We start from the raw sequence: 17,731 nt of genomic DNA, 5'->3' as shown, positions 1-17,731 counted from the left end.
ATTGGTTGGCTGTAGTGCCATAATAATAATAGGGGAATGTGAAGTAACAGCAGTTCACTCGATCAGACCAGCATTGCCAAGAATATTAAGCTCCTTTTAACTCCTACTCTCCTATTAAAACAAAAATTTTCTTGCTAGAATTGACTAGTGTTGTCCCTTCCTCCTCCACCACTTCCCTTTTTTTCATCTTGTCACAAAATCAATTTACTACTGTATAATTTTTTTTTCTTGATTTGTAGAACATTGGCGAACAATTTTCATTTTGAAAATTAAAAAAACATTAAAAGTGAACATTGCTTTCTGTAGCTTCAAGCCAAAGATAGTATATTAATATCTATGGCAAATCTGAAATTTCAATCGATAAAAACAAAAATATATACTCAGCGGCTAAGGAAAGGTATTGGACAATAGGTTTTGTAAACAAGAAGACTATTAGTATATTCAACATCAATGATTATAATTTTAAAATTTTAGTATTACAGAACATAGAGATGATAAACTAAACTTGTTGCAATGAATGTGATTTCTCTGCGTGCTGTAAACTTTTATATAACTTTACTCACTAAAATTTACATACACAGAATGAAAAATAGCTCTGAGTTACAACCGTACTCCGTATACTTGACATGCATTACTGCATTGTTTTGCACATAAATAGTATAACCTAAGCTTAAGTTAAACCTATTTGTTTCCTAATCACAAATTAAAACAATACATTTAATTATTATTTTCGAGTGGAACTCAGTTCATCTAGACAGGTTTAGAGCAACAGATAGGTTTAACCGCGCTCAACACACATCCAATCATACATCACTAATTATAATGCCTTAAAATTAAAAACTTACAATAAATTATTAACGTGGGCAAGTCGTATTTTTTTATTTTTTTTTAAAATATCTATGCCTAATGTGCTAAGGGGGACTATCAGATAAAAATTCCAATTCTAAAACTTGTACATCGCGAATCTAAACATTTAAGCCGCTATGCCGATTCTTTTTAAATTTTTTTTTTTAATTTTTTGTTTTAAATGCCTATGCTTGATTGTATACAAGATCGACAGACAGAGTCGTCAGCTCAAATCATATTTTTATCTTTGGTATTTCGATAAATATATGATTTATACAAAACCACACTGTTTGATGAAAAAATACCTCGATTGAAAGTTACATTACCTGAGTGAGAGACGAATAGTAAAAAATAATTTTGCCTGTTTTACCGGATACAAAATTAAAGTTGATAAAATAAAATTGGAAAGTGAAAATACTACAGCCCGTTATTATTTAAAACTGCTAATTGTGAGCAGAAACCATTAAAGCTAGAGAAAGTAATCCGATCACATTTGCAATGGTATACGTGTATCCAAAAATTGTTTCACATTCACCCCCGAAATACATAGGCACCACTCGCAAAATTCAAGCATATCCAGAAATATCGAACAAGTAAATATTATGCACCTTTGTATTTATTAAAAAAAAAATATTTACATGAAATTCTTATATATATATTATATATATAATATATAGATATATATTTATTTACTCATTTTGTATTTTGTGAACATGCTTTAATTTTTCCGTATTCCACGCTTACTGGCCAAACACATTACACATAGTTTTAACTAATTGTTAGTAATCACACAAACTCTGTCGCCTAGGTATATATGCTAAAAAATGTTCAAATTACACTACCTTATACGTATTAGAATAACAATATTGTTATAATGTATTACATTTTGTTTTTATTTTTTTTATAAAATCGTATACATACGTTTTGTGGATCGTAGAGAATCCTGGTATATCAATCATAATCACTGCGGATTGCTTTTTAGGAACAACCACATTTTGCCAACTCTTTAATAAAGTCGACTTAAATAGCTAGAGTATATAATAGTTAAAAGGCATACAAAGATTGTGCATATAATGTCTAAAAATAAAATAAGCAATGTTTGAAAAAACTTTTTTTTTAACGAGGCCATTGAAATTTTATTAGATATTTTAATACTTAAATTTTAACTTCGTATACGAAGCAGGAGACTGACTCCGATGACCACAAGGTTTGCTTATTTACTAAATATGATGTGTATTTATGTACGTATACTTGTTTAAGCTCTCTGTACATTAGACATAAAGCTAGATAATAAGGTAATATAACACTATCAATTTATTTATAACTATCATCGGAACATAAATATACACAAATGGAAAATGATTCGTTCGTATATTCGCTAAAATACAGACACAATCGTCTGATATTGCTTTATCGACTGGTGTCAATAAAAAATAAAACAATAACATACAAAAGAGTCTCTGTTATACATTATTTTAGTCCATATGACTTTTCATTGGTAATTTCACTTTTAATTGTTCTTAAAAAAAAATTTAAACAAACAAATAAAAAGAAATGCGTATATACTGAATCAATGAAAACAAGGAGGGGGAGTTATTTATAATTTACAATCACCTCCACCAAATGTATATAAACAAATCATCTACAAAATTCAATTACAATTACAACTTTACACGTATATCCTCAATTTTATACAAATGCACAATGCCCCCTCTGGTGGTGTAGTACCCTCGGTATACATAGAATATAATTCTCCCTTATTTATAATAATCATACAACAAGAAAAAAAAAACAAGTTTAATTTAATGAACACAATGAGGAAATTGAAAGTTAAAATACGCAATAAGAGAGAACTAAACATTTTTTTTTTAACATAACACTTAAATCCTATAAATATAAACAATAGCTGTATCACAATCGAGTAGGGGTCCTATACCCTCGAGGGGGCAGCAGAAGGGTACTGTTACACCAAGCTCCTTCCTCCTTTTATTGTCACCTTCATTCGTTTTGCTCTTCGCGCTTCGTTTAATACTGAACTGCGCGCTTGCGGAGGGTAACTTATATCTTGGGTCGCTTGATGTCGATGTCCGACGAGTCCCCACTATCTTCAGGGTGGAGAGGCTGGAAGTCTGGGATCTGCTCCCTCGGTGGGTTCCACCCCTCCCCCCGCACAAGTGGCGGAGAGCCGGACGTCTTACCGCTCCCCTGCCAAGGCAAAAATAACAATAAGGTTAGATATATTGAATCATTACCACTATATATTATTTCTAAATAATATAATTACTTATTGTATTAATTTTCTTTCTTATCTTCAGATCATAATAAATATACAAGAGTTTAATTCGTATATTTGGCGTTTCGTAAATCCCTAACATAATGAGACAAACTATCTAGGTGAACGAATTTGGTTAAAATGCATTTATTAATCCCATGTGGCTGGAACCTAAACTTATAAAAAATATAGTAAAATTGCTAATGCTGAGGAAGGGAACAAGTGTCCCTGAAACATTTAAATATATAAATAATATTGACTTTTTATTATGACCTGAAGGCAGGAAAGAAAACATTAATGTAATATTAAAAGATCAAAGAGGGAAACAAATAAATATGATATTAACATAGATAATTCTTAAGGAACTGATCATTAAGGAAAAATAAATTTTAAAAATTAATTCTTTTTTGAAGACGATAAAAATGACCCTAAGGGTTGTTATATCATGATGTATTATTATTGATTACTGTTGGACAGTATATTTTGTTTTTTCTTTAAAACATGGTTATTTTACATGATAGCATTGGTCATTGATATGTTAGCATTATGGTATGACAGTATTGATAAAATTGACACAAGTAAAATTAAAGTAATAAGAATAGGCAGGGAGGAAGAAAGAGGAGACTGAATAATACGACTGAAGGGAGAGGAGCTGAGCACACTAGAAATTTGAAATACTGAGGGGCCACCTTGACGAAAACGACCAGTTAGATGAAAAGTTCAAAAAATAATAAAATAGGCCAGAAAATGCTTCCTTCACTCAAGGCTGGTTCTCTGGGAAAGACGGGAGTAACAAAAAAAGTAGGTAATAAGATTATATTTATCACCTGATTGATTAAGCTACTACCTCAAGACACAGAAGCCAAATCCAAGCAATAGAATTGAGATATCTGAGGAGAATAGAGGGGAAAACATTAAGGGATAAAGTCAGGAATACTACAATAAGTAGTAACATGTTAGTGGAACCGGCCTACCATACCGTAGAAGAAAATAGACTGGTGGTTTGGCCATGAGAAAAAAAAAAAAAATGCAAGAGGAAATAATGGCAAAAACAATATATGAAACAGGACTCAATGTAAGGACAAGAGGAAGACTAAGAAACACTTGGGATGGTGCAGTTCAGACAAGAGAGGAATTGACTGGAATAGGCGTAGCCAGCAGCTACAGGACCGAGGATTATGGATCCAGTTCTTCACACTGATCCACGGTAGAACAAGAAGCATTGGTCATTTAATATTATAATCATGGGACAAAAACAAGCAATGTATAACAGCAAGGTTTTATCCTCATTGAAATAGTCTTACAGTGCTTAAATGGCGATTTTATAAAAAATCTTACCCTAAAATAAATTTAATTTTGTTTATTTGAAAAAATTAAACAGTCTTCATCATTAGTAATAATAAAATATGGATAAATACAAAATATTAAAGAATGTTATTAATAACTAAAGGAGAAAAAATAAAAACAGTAAGATTGGGACAAGGTAAGCCGAGAACAACCTAACTTTCCCGATTCCATTACGACTTCGTTAAACTATCATATTCTTTTCAGGTACAAAATTTATATTAGTTACTCCCACCTCAAGAAACCCTAAAATACAAATTTTTATAGCATTAGAAAAATAAAAATTATTTGTTTATAATTTTCATCTTGACTGATTTTTAGATATTTTTTTTTTTGAAAATCAAAAAAATAGTTATAATTACCACAGGAGCACATTTTAATTACAATCCACACAATACTTTGGGTAGTAACAGAAAGTTGTGTGATACGCACATCACACAACATTTTTATTATTTATATATATTTTATTCTTTTAGAGAAGCAATTTGAATTTCCAATCTGCATTAAGTATAACTATAACTTTAATTTTTGTAATTCATGACAAAATATATCGAGGGATGCTTGGTATTCCGAATATATCGGTTAATTAGCAGATTTTAAAAACTGAAACTTTTCTATTGTCATTGGTATTTAGTTTTTGTTAATTAGCTTATTCTTTTAGATAGATGCAGTAGAACACTCAACTGGCTCTCCAGATTGACAGGTGTAAGGAAAACTAACTGTTTTTGTGGCTCCTGTTAAATAGCTTTTTTTTTAAATTATTTTAAATTTAATAACATAATTTATTAATATACATACCATCTGCATTTTAAGTTTAATGTCATAGATTTTGCCATTTATGATCTGTGCACTAATTGGCTCTCTGGTTTTATACTAACTGCATTATTCTTTATTTTGTTTATTATTTTTTTAAAATTTGTGACTTGTTTTAATTATCACTGGTACTTTATATTTTAATTTTTTTTAATGATTATTATCATCATAATTAGTGTTCTTAAATTTTAATTACTCATAATTTTTTTATTTTTATTTAAAAAAAAATTATAATTACCTAAAGGTCAAAAACTTATTAAAAAAAAACTGTTTTTAATATATATTTTTATTTTTTCTTGGACATTTCAGTGATACTGTGTCTCCCTCTTTAGCACAATATAATGCATTGTTGGTTTTAAAGGCAATACATTTAATACATTAAAATTATTAGCATATGATAATTTATTTTTCAATTTTTATATTTTATTAAAAATTATCCCAAGTTTTTGGAATAAATATATATTGTTTTTAATATTTTATTTTTATATTTTATCTATTCTTAGACATTTTGGTGATACTTTGTCTCCCTCTTCAGCATAAAATTTTAATTTTTATAAAAAAAAAATTGATCTAATTAATGCTCTAAAGGAAGCAGAAATCATTTTCTTCCTTTACCGCAGAACTCATTGATCAAGCAACATTATTTTCTTATGAAAAATTAAAATTTTTCATTATACTGATAATTTTAATGTATTAAATTATGAAGAAGATGGAAAGGGAGGAGGGGGGTGCGGTCAAAATAAAATAATTAACACTGACCATTTGCCAAATAAATAAATGACTGCCGTCTTCTTCATAATTTGAAATATTATGATAAATTATTTATATATATAATGTATTGTTTTTTAACAGTGAATTATATTATGCTGAAGAGGGAGACAAAGTATCATCAAAATGTCTAAGAATAGAATAAATATGTGTATTCAAAACCTTGGATTTTTATTATAAGTTTTTGACCTTTAATATTTTTTATAAATAATAATAATTAAGACAAGTATAAATAATTGAAATTTTTGAGCACATAATTAATGTTAAAAAATTTCAATTATTTATTTGTGACTTGTTTTAATTATAGTTAAATTAAAACAATTCACAAATTGAAAAAATAAATAACACTATAAAGAATGATGCAGTTAATAAGTATTAAAAAATAAGTACTAGAAAACCTTTATTATGTCTAATGGTTTGATATATAACAAGAGAGCCAGTTAATCCAGAGTTAATAAAAGAAAAATCTCTAATGATATAAAGCAAACATTCGGTAAAAATTAAAATTGAATTAATTAGTCCAAGATAGAAATTATATGTATTAAAAACAGTATATTGTTATTTAAGTTTTTGACCTTTAGGCAATTTTAATCTTTAAGAAAGCCTAGGTCATATAATGAAACAAATAAATTTTTATTATTGTTTAGTTGTTTTTTTTTTCAGATTATGTTAAAGTAGATATTAAATCAGACAGTTTATAATCATTTATAATAATATTAGACAAATGATTATTATCGATAAAAATATAATTAAATAAATCATAAGATAAAAAAATTATTATGAATTAATTTTGTAGCAGACCTTGATGGCAGTAATAAAGGTAAGATGGAGGAAGGAGATCTTAAAAATAAAATGAGGTGAGAGGGTAGTAGGACTGAGGGGGTTGGGTAGGGGGGATGAAGTGGGGAGGGGGGGCCGGTACTAAAACAGTTGCGCTGGCCAGTTTTATTCCCCCACGATGGGCTGGCTTTCCATTACCCTGCTAGTAAACCCCAGCGGACATCTTTTACTGGCCATACCGCCTCTTTACGTTGATTTAACGCTCCTATGCTTCCTTGAGGTCTTCAATGCCTATTACCGGTGCCTGCCAAAATAAACCCTTCCACCTTCCTACCGGGCTCCCTTTGTGGCTGTCGTAAATAGAGCTGACACGGAGCCCTAATGCCTTATTATGGAGTAATAAGGCCAACAGATGACGCCTCTTCTTTTTTTTCCCCCTCAAGCCATCAAAGTCTCACCGCAAGCTATCACAGTTCATCTCTTGGGGAATAAAATGATACTTCACTCAATCATGCCAAGAGGGTGCTTTGGATTTATCTGCTTACATTTTATTACAGCCATCAGATTTTAACAACACATAACACATTTTCTTAACGGGAGATGTAAAAGATGACACTACATGAAAAATGTGGGGAACCATATATTAGTTTGTATTTCAGTTTTGAGACTATTTATAATGTAATTTATTTCAAAGAGTAATTAAATAATGTTGTTTTATTCAATATTGAATTATTTTATCAAGATTTTTTAAAAAAATATTATATAGATACTTTATTTAGGTTCATCATTAAGTAACAGAAAATGAAAGAGCAATCATATGGTATGCAAGGTTATTTAAAATATAATAAGAGTGGAAACAATATCATAATATCAACAATTTTTATTATTATTAATTAATTATAATTTTAATCAATTTCAAATAATAATGAACACTTGGAGAAATAATAAAGCAATCCCTAAGCAATTAAGAAAATGGTCAATTTTTAGAATTTCATGAAGCAGTAAGCCTACTCAAATTACCTTTAATATTGCCTGTGATAAATATCAATGTATAGTACTTATTCTAATCTATTCTATTGATAATACTTCCCACTCTGAATCTTGCTCTTTTTATTTCTTTTTTGTATTAAAAAAATTAAATAATTTTTTAAGTTCTTATATTTTTTTTTATTTTAGTATGTAGCATGATGCTCTCAATGCAATACTAATAATTAGTAGTACTCAAAAACTCTTGAGAAAATGGATTTCAAAGATTTTTATTTTTTATATAATAATTCATTTTTAATTACTATGTAACTAAACTATTAGTAGTTAATTCTTCATTAACTTTTTTAATACTTTGAGTGTGGTTGATAACACAATGTCATCAAGCGACATAGTGGCTTGGGGGCATGTATGACAATAAGCTATCGTTAAGGGAGGTCACTTTTCTAGCTTGCACTCGAAGTAGTGGAGATAACTCTAGCACTTCCCTTTCACCTTGGATTGTCCCGAACTGTGTTAAGTACTGTCCTAGCTTCCACTAGCTACAATCTTTCAAGGTTTCGCCTCGTTAAAGGATTTTTACACTATCAAATTTTTTTATTTTAAACACTTCCAATAACATTTCTTAAATGTCTTTTTTTTACGTTGTCTGAATATTTTATAGATAATGTGGTGATATAAAATAACTCTCAAGAGACCTAATTCAGTAATTCAGTTAAAAAACCCTGCAAAACATTCATGTATCAGCTGATTTCATACATAGATTCAGCAGGTGATGGCAATAGTCACCATGATTACAAATAGATACTTATACTTTATTTGGGTTGAAAGGAAAAAAATTCTAGTTTTCCAGGGGGGCTCCCACGGTCAAAGAGTTAAGATAAAACGAGTTTTAATATAAAATAAAAATCTTTGTAAATCCATTTTTTAAAAGGTTAGCTTTCTGGGCTATGAGGGGCTATAAGTATTGCATTGAGAACAATAATCGGCAAAAATTAGCTATAGTTGAAATTAATAGCTAATTTTGGCCCAACTCTGATTTAGATTATAGTGCTTTACAGAAAGATTCACAGAGGGAAATGGATTTAAAAAAAAAAAGGTTTTGTGTACGAAGCTGGGTTATATCACCTGAGATCAGTCGCTCACCTGATGCATCCCTTCATAGCCGAGGCTACCGTCCGAGTACGGTGTCTGAAACATGGTAATGGTATTCCATTAGAGTTGGCTTAACACTAAAATTAAAAAATATATATATTAAATAAAACTTATTCAATATTTATGTATTCTTCAGGATAAAACTTATTAAGTTCAAAAGATTGTTTAGTTTTTTCTTAATGAAATAATAAATTCAATACAATATTTTTTCATTCATATTTAGTATAAAACATGAATTGAAAATTGCGAATAATATGCTTATTTAAGATTTTTTATTTTTACTGTTTTTTTTTAAATACAGAATGAATGTTTATTTATTTATTACTAAAATATCAATTTAATAATAAAGGAAACTAGATATCTTTTAATTTTACTATTTATTGGTTAATAATAAATTGACAATAACAGTGGTTTGATATAATTACAAGACTGAATATTTAAAATAGCAATACAGACAAGATTTTTTAAAAATCAATACGAGACCTATTTTACTTAGAAATAATTATCAGCCCAGATTTTATTAAGCTTATCTCTGTCATGAAAATAATAAATCTCGGATTTTATATGACTGAAGTCCTTTTCTTTAATTTTTTTTTTTATATGATTGTCTCTATCCTTATGAAATCAGATCTTAAAATTCACAATTAGTTTTAATAATTTCAAATTAAAATTTTAATAGTAGCTTATGCTTTCAAAATTTGTTTTATTTTTTGAGTTTTTGTTTATGACTGGGATCTGAAAGTTGCCCTTTATTTCAGAATCACCAATATTGTAACTCGAAAAAAGTTGTAGTGCTATCTACTATACCTGTGCAGCAGACATAGGTGAGCTGTAGTCCGTGCCATTTATACCTATCGAGTAGCCCATCGAGTCCTGCGGCGGGGGAGCGGGGGACATCATCGGGGTGGCTGTGCCCCCTGATCCCGGGCCCAGGCTATAAGGGGAAGCACCAGCTGCAACACACGCATCTCTGTTAGTTCTATCTCGTTTCTCTCTTTTGTTAAATCGACCATCTCCTAGAAAAGGATCACAACTCAAAAAAAAAACAAAAAAAAACTGAAGCGTCCAAAAGATATTAATAAAAAAATTTTGGACTAGACTGGGATATAATTCCAAACTTGAGAAGACACTAATATCTGTCTCAGTGAAAAATGCATATTATAACGATTAATAACAAGTTATCAAAGAATCAATTATCCAAATCATTTTCCAAAAATTTTGAGTTGTGATACTTTCTAGAGAATTTAAATTACATAAGCCAATTTACAAATAACAATAGATAAACAATTTTTTGGTTACTTACAATTAAGAATTATAATATCATATTATCACTGAGTTGTTTATGCACAAAGTTCGACACCACTTATCTAATTATTACTATCTAAAAACTTTTATTTATTTTTTTTAACTCTTGAATTATAATTTCAATCACTTGAAAGTATAAATTTTCAAGTATTGTGATTCCTCAGTTTGATAAAGTTATCTTCCTCAATTTCTTCCAATTTCGTTCTTGGGAAATTTGATAACGCCACCTCTATAAAACAATTTAAGGCAGTATGATTAAATTAACCATGCTGACATTTTCATGGGAAAAAAATAATTGCATGTAAAAAAGTATGTTGTAGCATGGAACCATCGTAAGTTCATCTTACCTAGTAGCACTTAATTAAAATATTTGCTGAATTTTATTCTATAATCTTTTTCACTAAATAAATTTCACATAATGCAATTTGAAACTGTTGAATTCACTAAGGAAATACTATAGATACTCAAGTAACATTTTTGAGTAGTTTTCTTTACTTAGCATGTTGAGGTTAAAGGATGGTTCTTATGAATATAATGGAGTAAGATGAATGTAAAATTAATTACTTAAATTATCTCATGATACAAAGAAGAAATTTGTTAAGGAAGATGAAATTTACTCTATCTGTTTGCTCATATTTTTCAAAATCAAACATATTTTGGCATATAACTAAATATTCCTTAAACTACAACTTTAAGTAGATCACAATCACAACTAAGAGAATGATCCCTAAGTATCTACTTAGAAGAGGAATGAGAAGAGTGAAACAAGAAACTTTACATTTATCAGTTATAACTGATTCTGTAATGAATAAATATAATTTTTATTACAGCAATGAACTTTGTTTTTGTCTGTGACTAGAGGAAGTTTAGTTTTCTTCTTAAGTAGCTTGAATTAAAATAAATAATTGAAACTATGATATTCCTTTCTGCAACCATAAGAAAATGTTTTTAGAGTGTGAGGATTTCGTTCAGGCTGAACTTGGGTATTTAGAAGGAGGTTGGCGTTGAACCTTTGAGTTCCCTAAATATTTTATTTTATAAGGTAAGAAAGCAATTGACTGGCTATCTTGATTGGTTTTTGTTGCACAAATAAAATGTTATATGGATACAGTTTATAGGTGTTGACTTTCAGTGTCAATGTATATTCAACAAAATGGAAAAAAATACACTTTTTTTTTTTTTAAATTAAATTCTAACTCCTATTTGTATCACCTATCCAATTCTTAAAATACTATACTAAAATCCATATCCCTATGAACTATATAACAAGTTTTTATTATTTGATTGGTCCACAACACCTTAAAAAAATGAAGAAAAAATATATATATACCCCCAAAGGACATTTCTCTAACACCAACTTGATTAACAAAGAAATTTTCAATCCTCTAACTCAATTAGAAGGCATTGAGGAGGTGTGACTAGACATTTGAGAATGAGGAGGTATTTACAGTATCCCCCTTCTTCTATTGAATTTTTCTGCTAAGAAAATAATCCTATAAAGCTTAAGAGTGATGGCGCATGCTGCCACCAATAGATTTGACTAAAAACTGGGTATATATTTGGTTTTTCATTCATTTATAAAAGGTATAGGTGCAATAGTATTTTTTCCTTGCTTCCTGGTTTGAAAATTTCCCCAACTGAAACCTAAAATATTTTATCCCCTAAAATTCATAAGCTCATAAAAAATTTTGAACCTCCTCATTCAACCAGGGCCTATGAAAGTATAGTAGAAAAAACAAAACTATTATATATAAAAGAATCTATGCCTAATTTTAAGTAACCTCAGGTATAATCCATCCTTTGTGATCTCATTTTAAGGGATTAAGACAAATAGTAGGGGAAAAAAATTGAAAATGATGATTAAAGTGGTTATAAGGATGAAGTTGACTCATATAAAGCAATGAATACCCGGCTGAGTTCACAAGTGGCGCCATCCAGGCTGCTAATGAAGCAGAGACAATTGTAATTCATAAATGCAAACCCGGACATTATGTTAATACCCCCCCCCCTGTTGGTCGCTCGCCCCCCCTAAGGAATAAGGACCGACCATTCCGCCTGTCACCGCCAAACCTCCTCATATATATACCACCTTCCTCCCCGCAAAAAGTCACATCTCTCTCCCTTCTATCGCCCAATATAAATCCAAACTCATCTCCTCTTTTAGCTTAATAAATAAAATATATGAAGAGGAAATCGAAAAAAAATATATTTTACCTCCGGATGAGCTTCTAATCCTTATCCTGAGAGAGGGAACTGCGATCGGAAAAATATAGTATTTTCTCGTGTTGGTTCTGGAAGTAGAACTTATGTGCGTGTTTTTATGGTTGACTCGCGCGATAGCTAGATTTGTACGAAAAACAAAAATATTTACCGACCCTTAAGGGAAGAACAACTTCCTTAAATAAAAAAAGTTATAATAAAAGAAATATTTAACCTGAAGGTTCGACGCTGATACATGCCCGGTTAAGACGTTCTTACCTTCACCGCAAGAAATAAAAGGACGGAAATTTGAACGATTTAATTTACCGCCAAAATGCTCTACTTCATTTCATCATGGCTCACAGTGACGTCACGTTCAATATTTTCAATGCTCTTTAAGAGAGTTGGGACGAACACAGTTGGGTTTCCAGCACAGGAAAATGTCTAATTCACATTTAAAAAACCATTTCAGGGTGGTACAATTTCACACAAAAAATTGTTATTCATTTACGGAGATACTTCGTATTTATAGGTTACTGTGAATTTTAAAAACTAATATATCTGCATTCTTGTCAAAAATACAACAGTTTAAATGCTTTTAAACAATAACGATATAACAAAGGCATAGTAATCGTGAAAATAGGTTGATCTCAGCTTATGAGGTAATTTTCTTTTTCTTTTTTTCTCCTTAAAATTTTGTATTTAAGCCCTATTAGATTACTCCAATGAGGATAAGAACTATTTGATATCAAATAACACTTCATTCACAGAGTTCAATCAAAATCGTAAGAGCCATTTTGGAGAAAATCGAAAAAATGTGAAAAATCGATTCTATTAAGTGGTTACTCGATTTCGGCGCAAATGTTGCATTGGCGTTCCAGACTATATAGGCACCATAAATATTTAATTTCAGTTTTATACTTGTCTTTTTTGAGCTAGGCTGTTCACACACAGACCATTTTGAGAGACTTGGCTATTTGGTCGAAAACTCAAATTGGAAATTTTGCGCTACCGAAATTATTCCCCTTGCTATATATTCCATCTATAGGTAAGCGAAAGTGAAAAAGAAAAAGTGCTATCTATGAAACTATTTCTGACAATAAGTAGATTTTTTTTCCTTACAAAATCTTTAGGACGAAGTAAGCTTTGATTTTGCTTTTCCTTAGCTTTTGAGAATGAACTCTAAAATTAATTTACATGCCTTAAGAATAAATTTTAAATAATATTTTGACTCATGACAGCATTAAGTATGGAACCATGAATCAGCTGCATGCCTATCATGAAATGATCACTACCTCAAGTCTTCTGTATTTCTAGTAGACAAGTGAAGTACACCTTTTTTTATTAAATATATAATCAACCTTATTTTTATGACAGTTTTACAAATATAATATTAATAATAAATCATATGCACATTATTCTTCATATTTTAAAAATAATAAAAACTAAAACCACTATTATTATATAAGTAATTTTTTTTTTCAAATTCATAACCTGATTTTGTATAATATTGTCATCAACTTTGCAGTACTGATATCAACCCAGAAACTTACTTGATTTGATATATATATTTTAACGTACATATAATGTACTCAACATTATGTATTTTATTTAAAACTTATAAATTTTTTGTATATATTCACCTCAAATTTTCTTCATTTATTGTAGTATTTAAGATATTAATTTCAAAAAGGACATACCCTTCATAAGTTCTATAAATTGTACTAACAAAGGTAAAAACAAAAATAAAATAAAAATAAATAAACAAAAAAAAAACAAGAAAAAAAAAGAAATTTTATCTCAAAAATTTTTAATGAGTCTCAATATTTTATTTGAAAAAAATAACAGTGATTACAAAATCGTTTACATCTTATCATTTCACTATTTTCAAAACAACAATAAGAAAAAAAAGAATTAAAGAAGATTATAATAAATTGTACAATGTTTTTCCTTAATCCTAATGACAATATAACATACAACAAAACTAATATAAAAAAAATGAAAAGAAAAAAAAAGAAATGCTAAACAACAAATCGATTCAATAGTGGTATACACAATTTGTTTTAATCACAAACATTTAATCATAAGACTTAATTCTGTAATCACAGAAATCATCAAATTAATTGTAACATAACAATTATAATAATACTTAAAAACTAAGGCAATGATTAAAAAAATCATTTCGAAAAACTATCAAGAAATTTCATATAGTCTAATAATTTTACAATAAAAAGTTCAATGACAATATTTAAAAAACAAAAAAAAAAAAAACAAATCAATTTCTCCACTAACTTTTATTAATTTTTCTTACTAAAAAATATCATATTTAACATTCAATAAGACAAATATTGAAGAAATCTTCATCAACACTAACATTCTAATCAATAAAGCTATCATCAGTATAATAGAGTCGTATACAGTATTCGTATGACACCGCACTCTTCTATCATCAAAATCATGATGAGGCGGGAGAAAAATTATCAATTTAAAAAAATAGTCGTAAGATCAGGCGACAGTCACAAAATCGTATACAGTTTTATCCTTAATTATTCTTAGAAAATCTTTAGTAATTATTTAAAATAAAGAAAAAAAAAAGCTCTTATGAGGTGTCAATGATAACAATCGATTTGAAATCTTTGATTAGAATCATATTAGTATACATGAAAACAAAAAAAAAAATTAACAAAAATGTTGTATATAAAAACAAAATGAAGCAATCGGTTCGGGCTCCTTATATCATTACTATATGTAGGATTATTATTTTGTTTTACTTTATCTAGGAGGCCATGATTAGGAAGATTCAAAGTGTTATATATAAAAACAATCGATTGGGGCTCCTTATATATCTAGGTGGCCATGATTAGGGCGAGTCAAAGCGACTATCGTCATCGTAAAACGACTCACCTGCTGCTTTTTTGGCAGCGTAGAGGTTCGCTTCCTCTTGGGCCTTTCCTATGTTCTTCTTGTACCTAATCCTCTTGTTGCCGAACCAATTCGAAACCTGGACAAAGGAAATCATTAATAAAACGCTACAATAATAATAAAACATAATATCGCAATATAATAATTAATAATTTAAAGTTACCTGTGAAACGGTTATGCTACACTTCCTCGCTAGCTCCTCCTTCGCCTCTTCCGATGGGTAGGGGTTGCTCAGGTGTGAGTAGAAGTATTCATTAAGGATTTCAGACGCCTGTTTACTGAAGTTTCGCCTTTTTCTCCTTAACAAAAGAATAAACAACGTCCTAAAAATTCTCTTCAAAAATATCAATGAAAAATATTTATAATTGGACTAAATATTTTTCAAAAATATATAACAACATAAAAAAAAAAAAGTATGCAAAAATATAAATACATATCACAAGATAGTAATAGATCCATAAATAGTATAATGATGCAAAAATATATATCTGTAAAATTTCTTCGTTATATTTAAGTATTTTTATTTATAAACTATGAAGATTGTCAGGGTTGCGGTCAAGAGAGAACAAAATAGTTATCAACTATTTATTTTGCGGCAATTAGCATAGCAGATTTTTAAAAAAAAATTATTGACTTTAAAATATTCAAAACATACATAATAGATAAGTTCGCTGATAATTTTAATTCAATATATTTTTTTAATTTTTAAGATGTATTTAGACAATTTCCTAAGCGTGCCTTGTTTTTATTGTTTCGTATAACCCGATCGCTTCTCTTGTTTATTTTATATTATTATGTGATTAAGCGAAAATGTACTCTTGTACTTAAATTTTGATAAGGAAGCTCATCTTGAGTTTTCAGTAGATACTAACCCGCCGAGCATGAAGGAGTTCATGCTAGCCCGCAAAGCACTTCGTTATATTCAAGATCAACATTTTAAATAAAACTTCTTCTAACTGTTCAGGGATAATATTTTTCTTTTCAATTTTATGTCATGACAGCCTTCGTTCAAGAATAAGGACTCATATATTGCTATCTTCATATCTAGCACCTATCAGAAAAAATCTTTTTATGATGGAAAACCCTTTTTGTTAAATTTTATTGTTAATTCTTCTAACAGAGAGCCATTCAATTAATGTTACTTACGAAAATTCATTGAAGGCGACTTTACAATAATCGATGCACTTTGATGTGGATAAAAACAAATTTCAAAGATTAATCTTCAAAAAACAATAAAAAAATCTTCATCAAATGCATTATTTGAAAAGCTAATTTTTTTTTTTTTGTAATTTTCAATCAATGTCAAAAACCATACATATACAATTTTTTTTCACAATAACTTAAAGATGTCTATATTTGAAATTTTTTTATTTTAAAGAAAACTATGCTTGAAACTACCTATATTTATTGGCAACTTTTCGAAATAAATGTTTTTTCTATTAATAGTAAAAAACAAAGTTATTTTTAATTTATGAGTATATGCATTTTTATTTATCGGCTTTTGTTTTAATGCCACAGCATAATCTTACAAAAAAAAACCTATAAAGTTTTTTAATTAATGCCAAATAATAATAATGAATATGCATTTTTTTTTTAATTGAACATATATATGTTTGTTACATTTTTTTTTATTTAACAGAAAAGTATAATATACCAATATTTTTGATAATTTCTAGAAGTAGACGTTTTTCCAATTAATAGTAAAAATAGTAGTTTTTGTTTTCCAAGTGTTAGTTAATTTGTTTTTTAACGAATGCACCACCGATTATAATATAATTAACATAACAAGAATATATTCATTAAAATTCATCAGATATCCTTAGAACATAAGGGGATTTTATCCTTTAACTTTAACAGGTATTTCTAGTTAATAAGCTTCCTACCAGCATTAACTTCCAAAATGTACATTTCCGAACGTAAGTTACATACGTCGGTACTATAAATAAGGATAAAAGGTTAGACGTGGTATTATATATTTACGTATGTACTAATAAATATTATATATTATAGAATGTAGACGTAAAGATTTTGAGAGACAGTGATGTTATATCGGTCGGGGGTTGGAACGGTCGCTGGGGAGTCCGCTGCCATGGGAACAGTCCCCACCCCCTCCCTGGCTCTGGAACCCCTTCTCGATGTCTTCTTAAACTTTATACTTTTTATAAGAAATATTTTTATTCAAAAGAGAGGGAAAAGAAAACATTCAAAGCATAGTTTAAGATAGGGAGAAAAAAAAACAACTTATTATTTCCCGATTTTTTAAATGCAATGGCTTATAGCAGAGCAAACTCTTAACTTTTATTAAAAATTATTTTGGTGAAATAAAGGTTTTTTCTTTTGTTT

At 29.0% G+C, this 17,731-nt stretch overlaps 1 protein-coding gene across 4 annotated transcripts in view; it reads right to left on the bottom strand.

The window, feature by feature from the left end:
- Nucleotides 1–436: 436 nt before the first annotated feature.
- Nucleotides 437–17,731, bottom strand: part of exd (extradenticle) — a 570,859-nt gene continuing 553,564 nt past the window's right edge. The window contains exons 5-9 of one of the 4 annotated variants that reach the window (XM_067046257.1): nt 15,552–15,684; nt 15,371–15,467; nt 9,770–9,978; nt 8,954–8,998; nt 437–3,051 (exon numbers count right to left, since the gene is read on the bottom strand). In XM_067046257.1, the coding sequence (XP_066902358.1) occupies nt 2,905–3,051; nt 8,954–8,998; nt 9,770–9,978; nt 15,371–15,467; nt 15,552–15,684 (631 nt within the window). In that variant the 3' untranslated portion in view covers nt 437–2,904. Of the gene's footprint in view, nt 3,052–8,935; nt 8,999–9,769; nt 9,979–15,370; nt 15,468–15,551; nt 15,688–17,731 lie in introns of all 4 variants that reach the window. The other 3 variants (XM_067046256.1, XM_067046259.1, XM_067046258.1) reach the window with 3 other exon arrangements.

Source organism: Halyomorpha halys, unplaced genomic scaffold (genome assembly GCF_000696795.3).
Source record: "Halyomorpha halys isolate HHAL.00 unplaced genomic scaffold, Hhal_1.1 Scaffold918.1, whole genome shotgun sequence".
In the NCBI taxonomy this organism is placed as follows: Eukaryota; Metazoa; Arthropoda; class Insecta; order Hemiptera; family Pentatomidae; genus Halyomorpha; species Halyomorpha halys.
The sequence above is the reverse complement of the archived record's forward strand: the minus strand, read 5'-3'. Positions and strand labels throughout refer to the sequence as shown.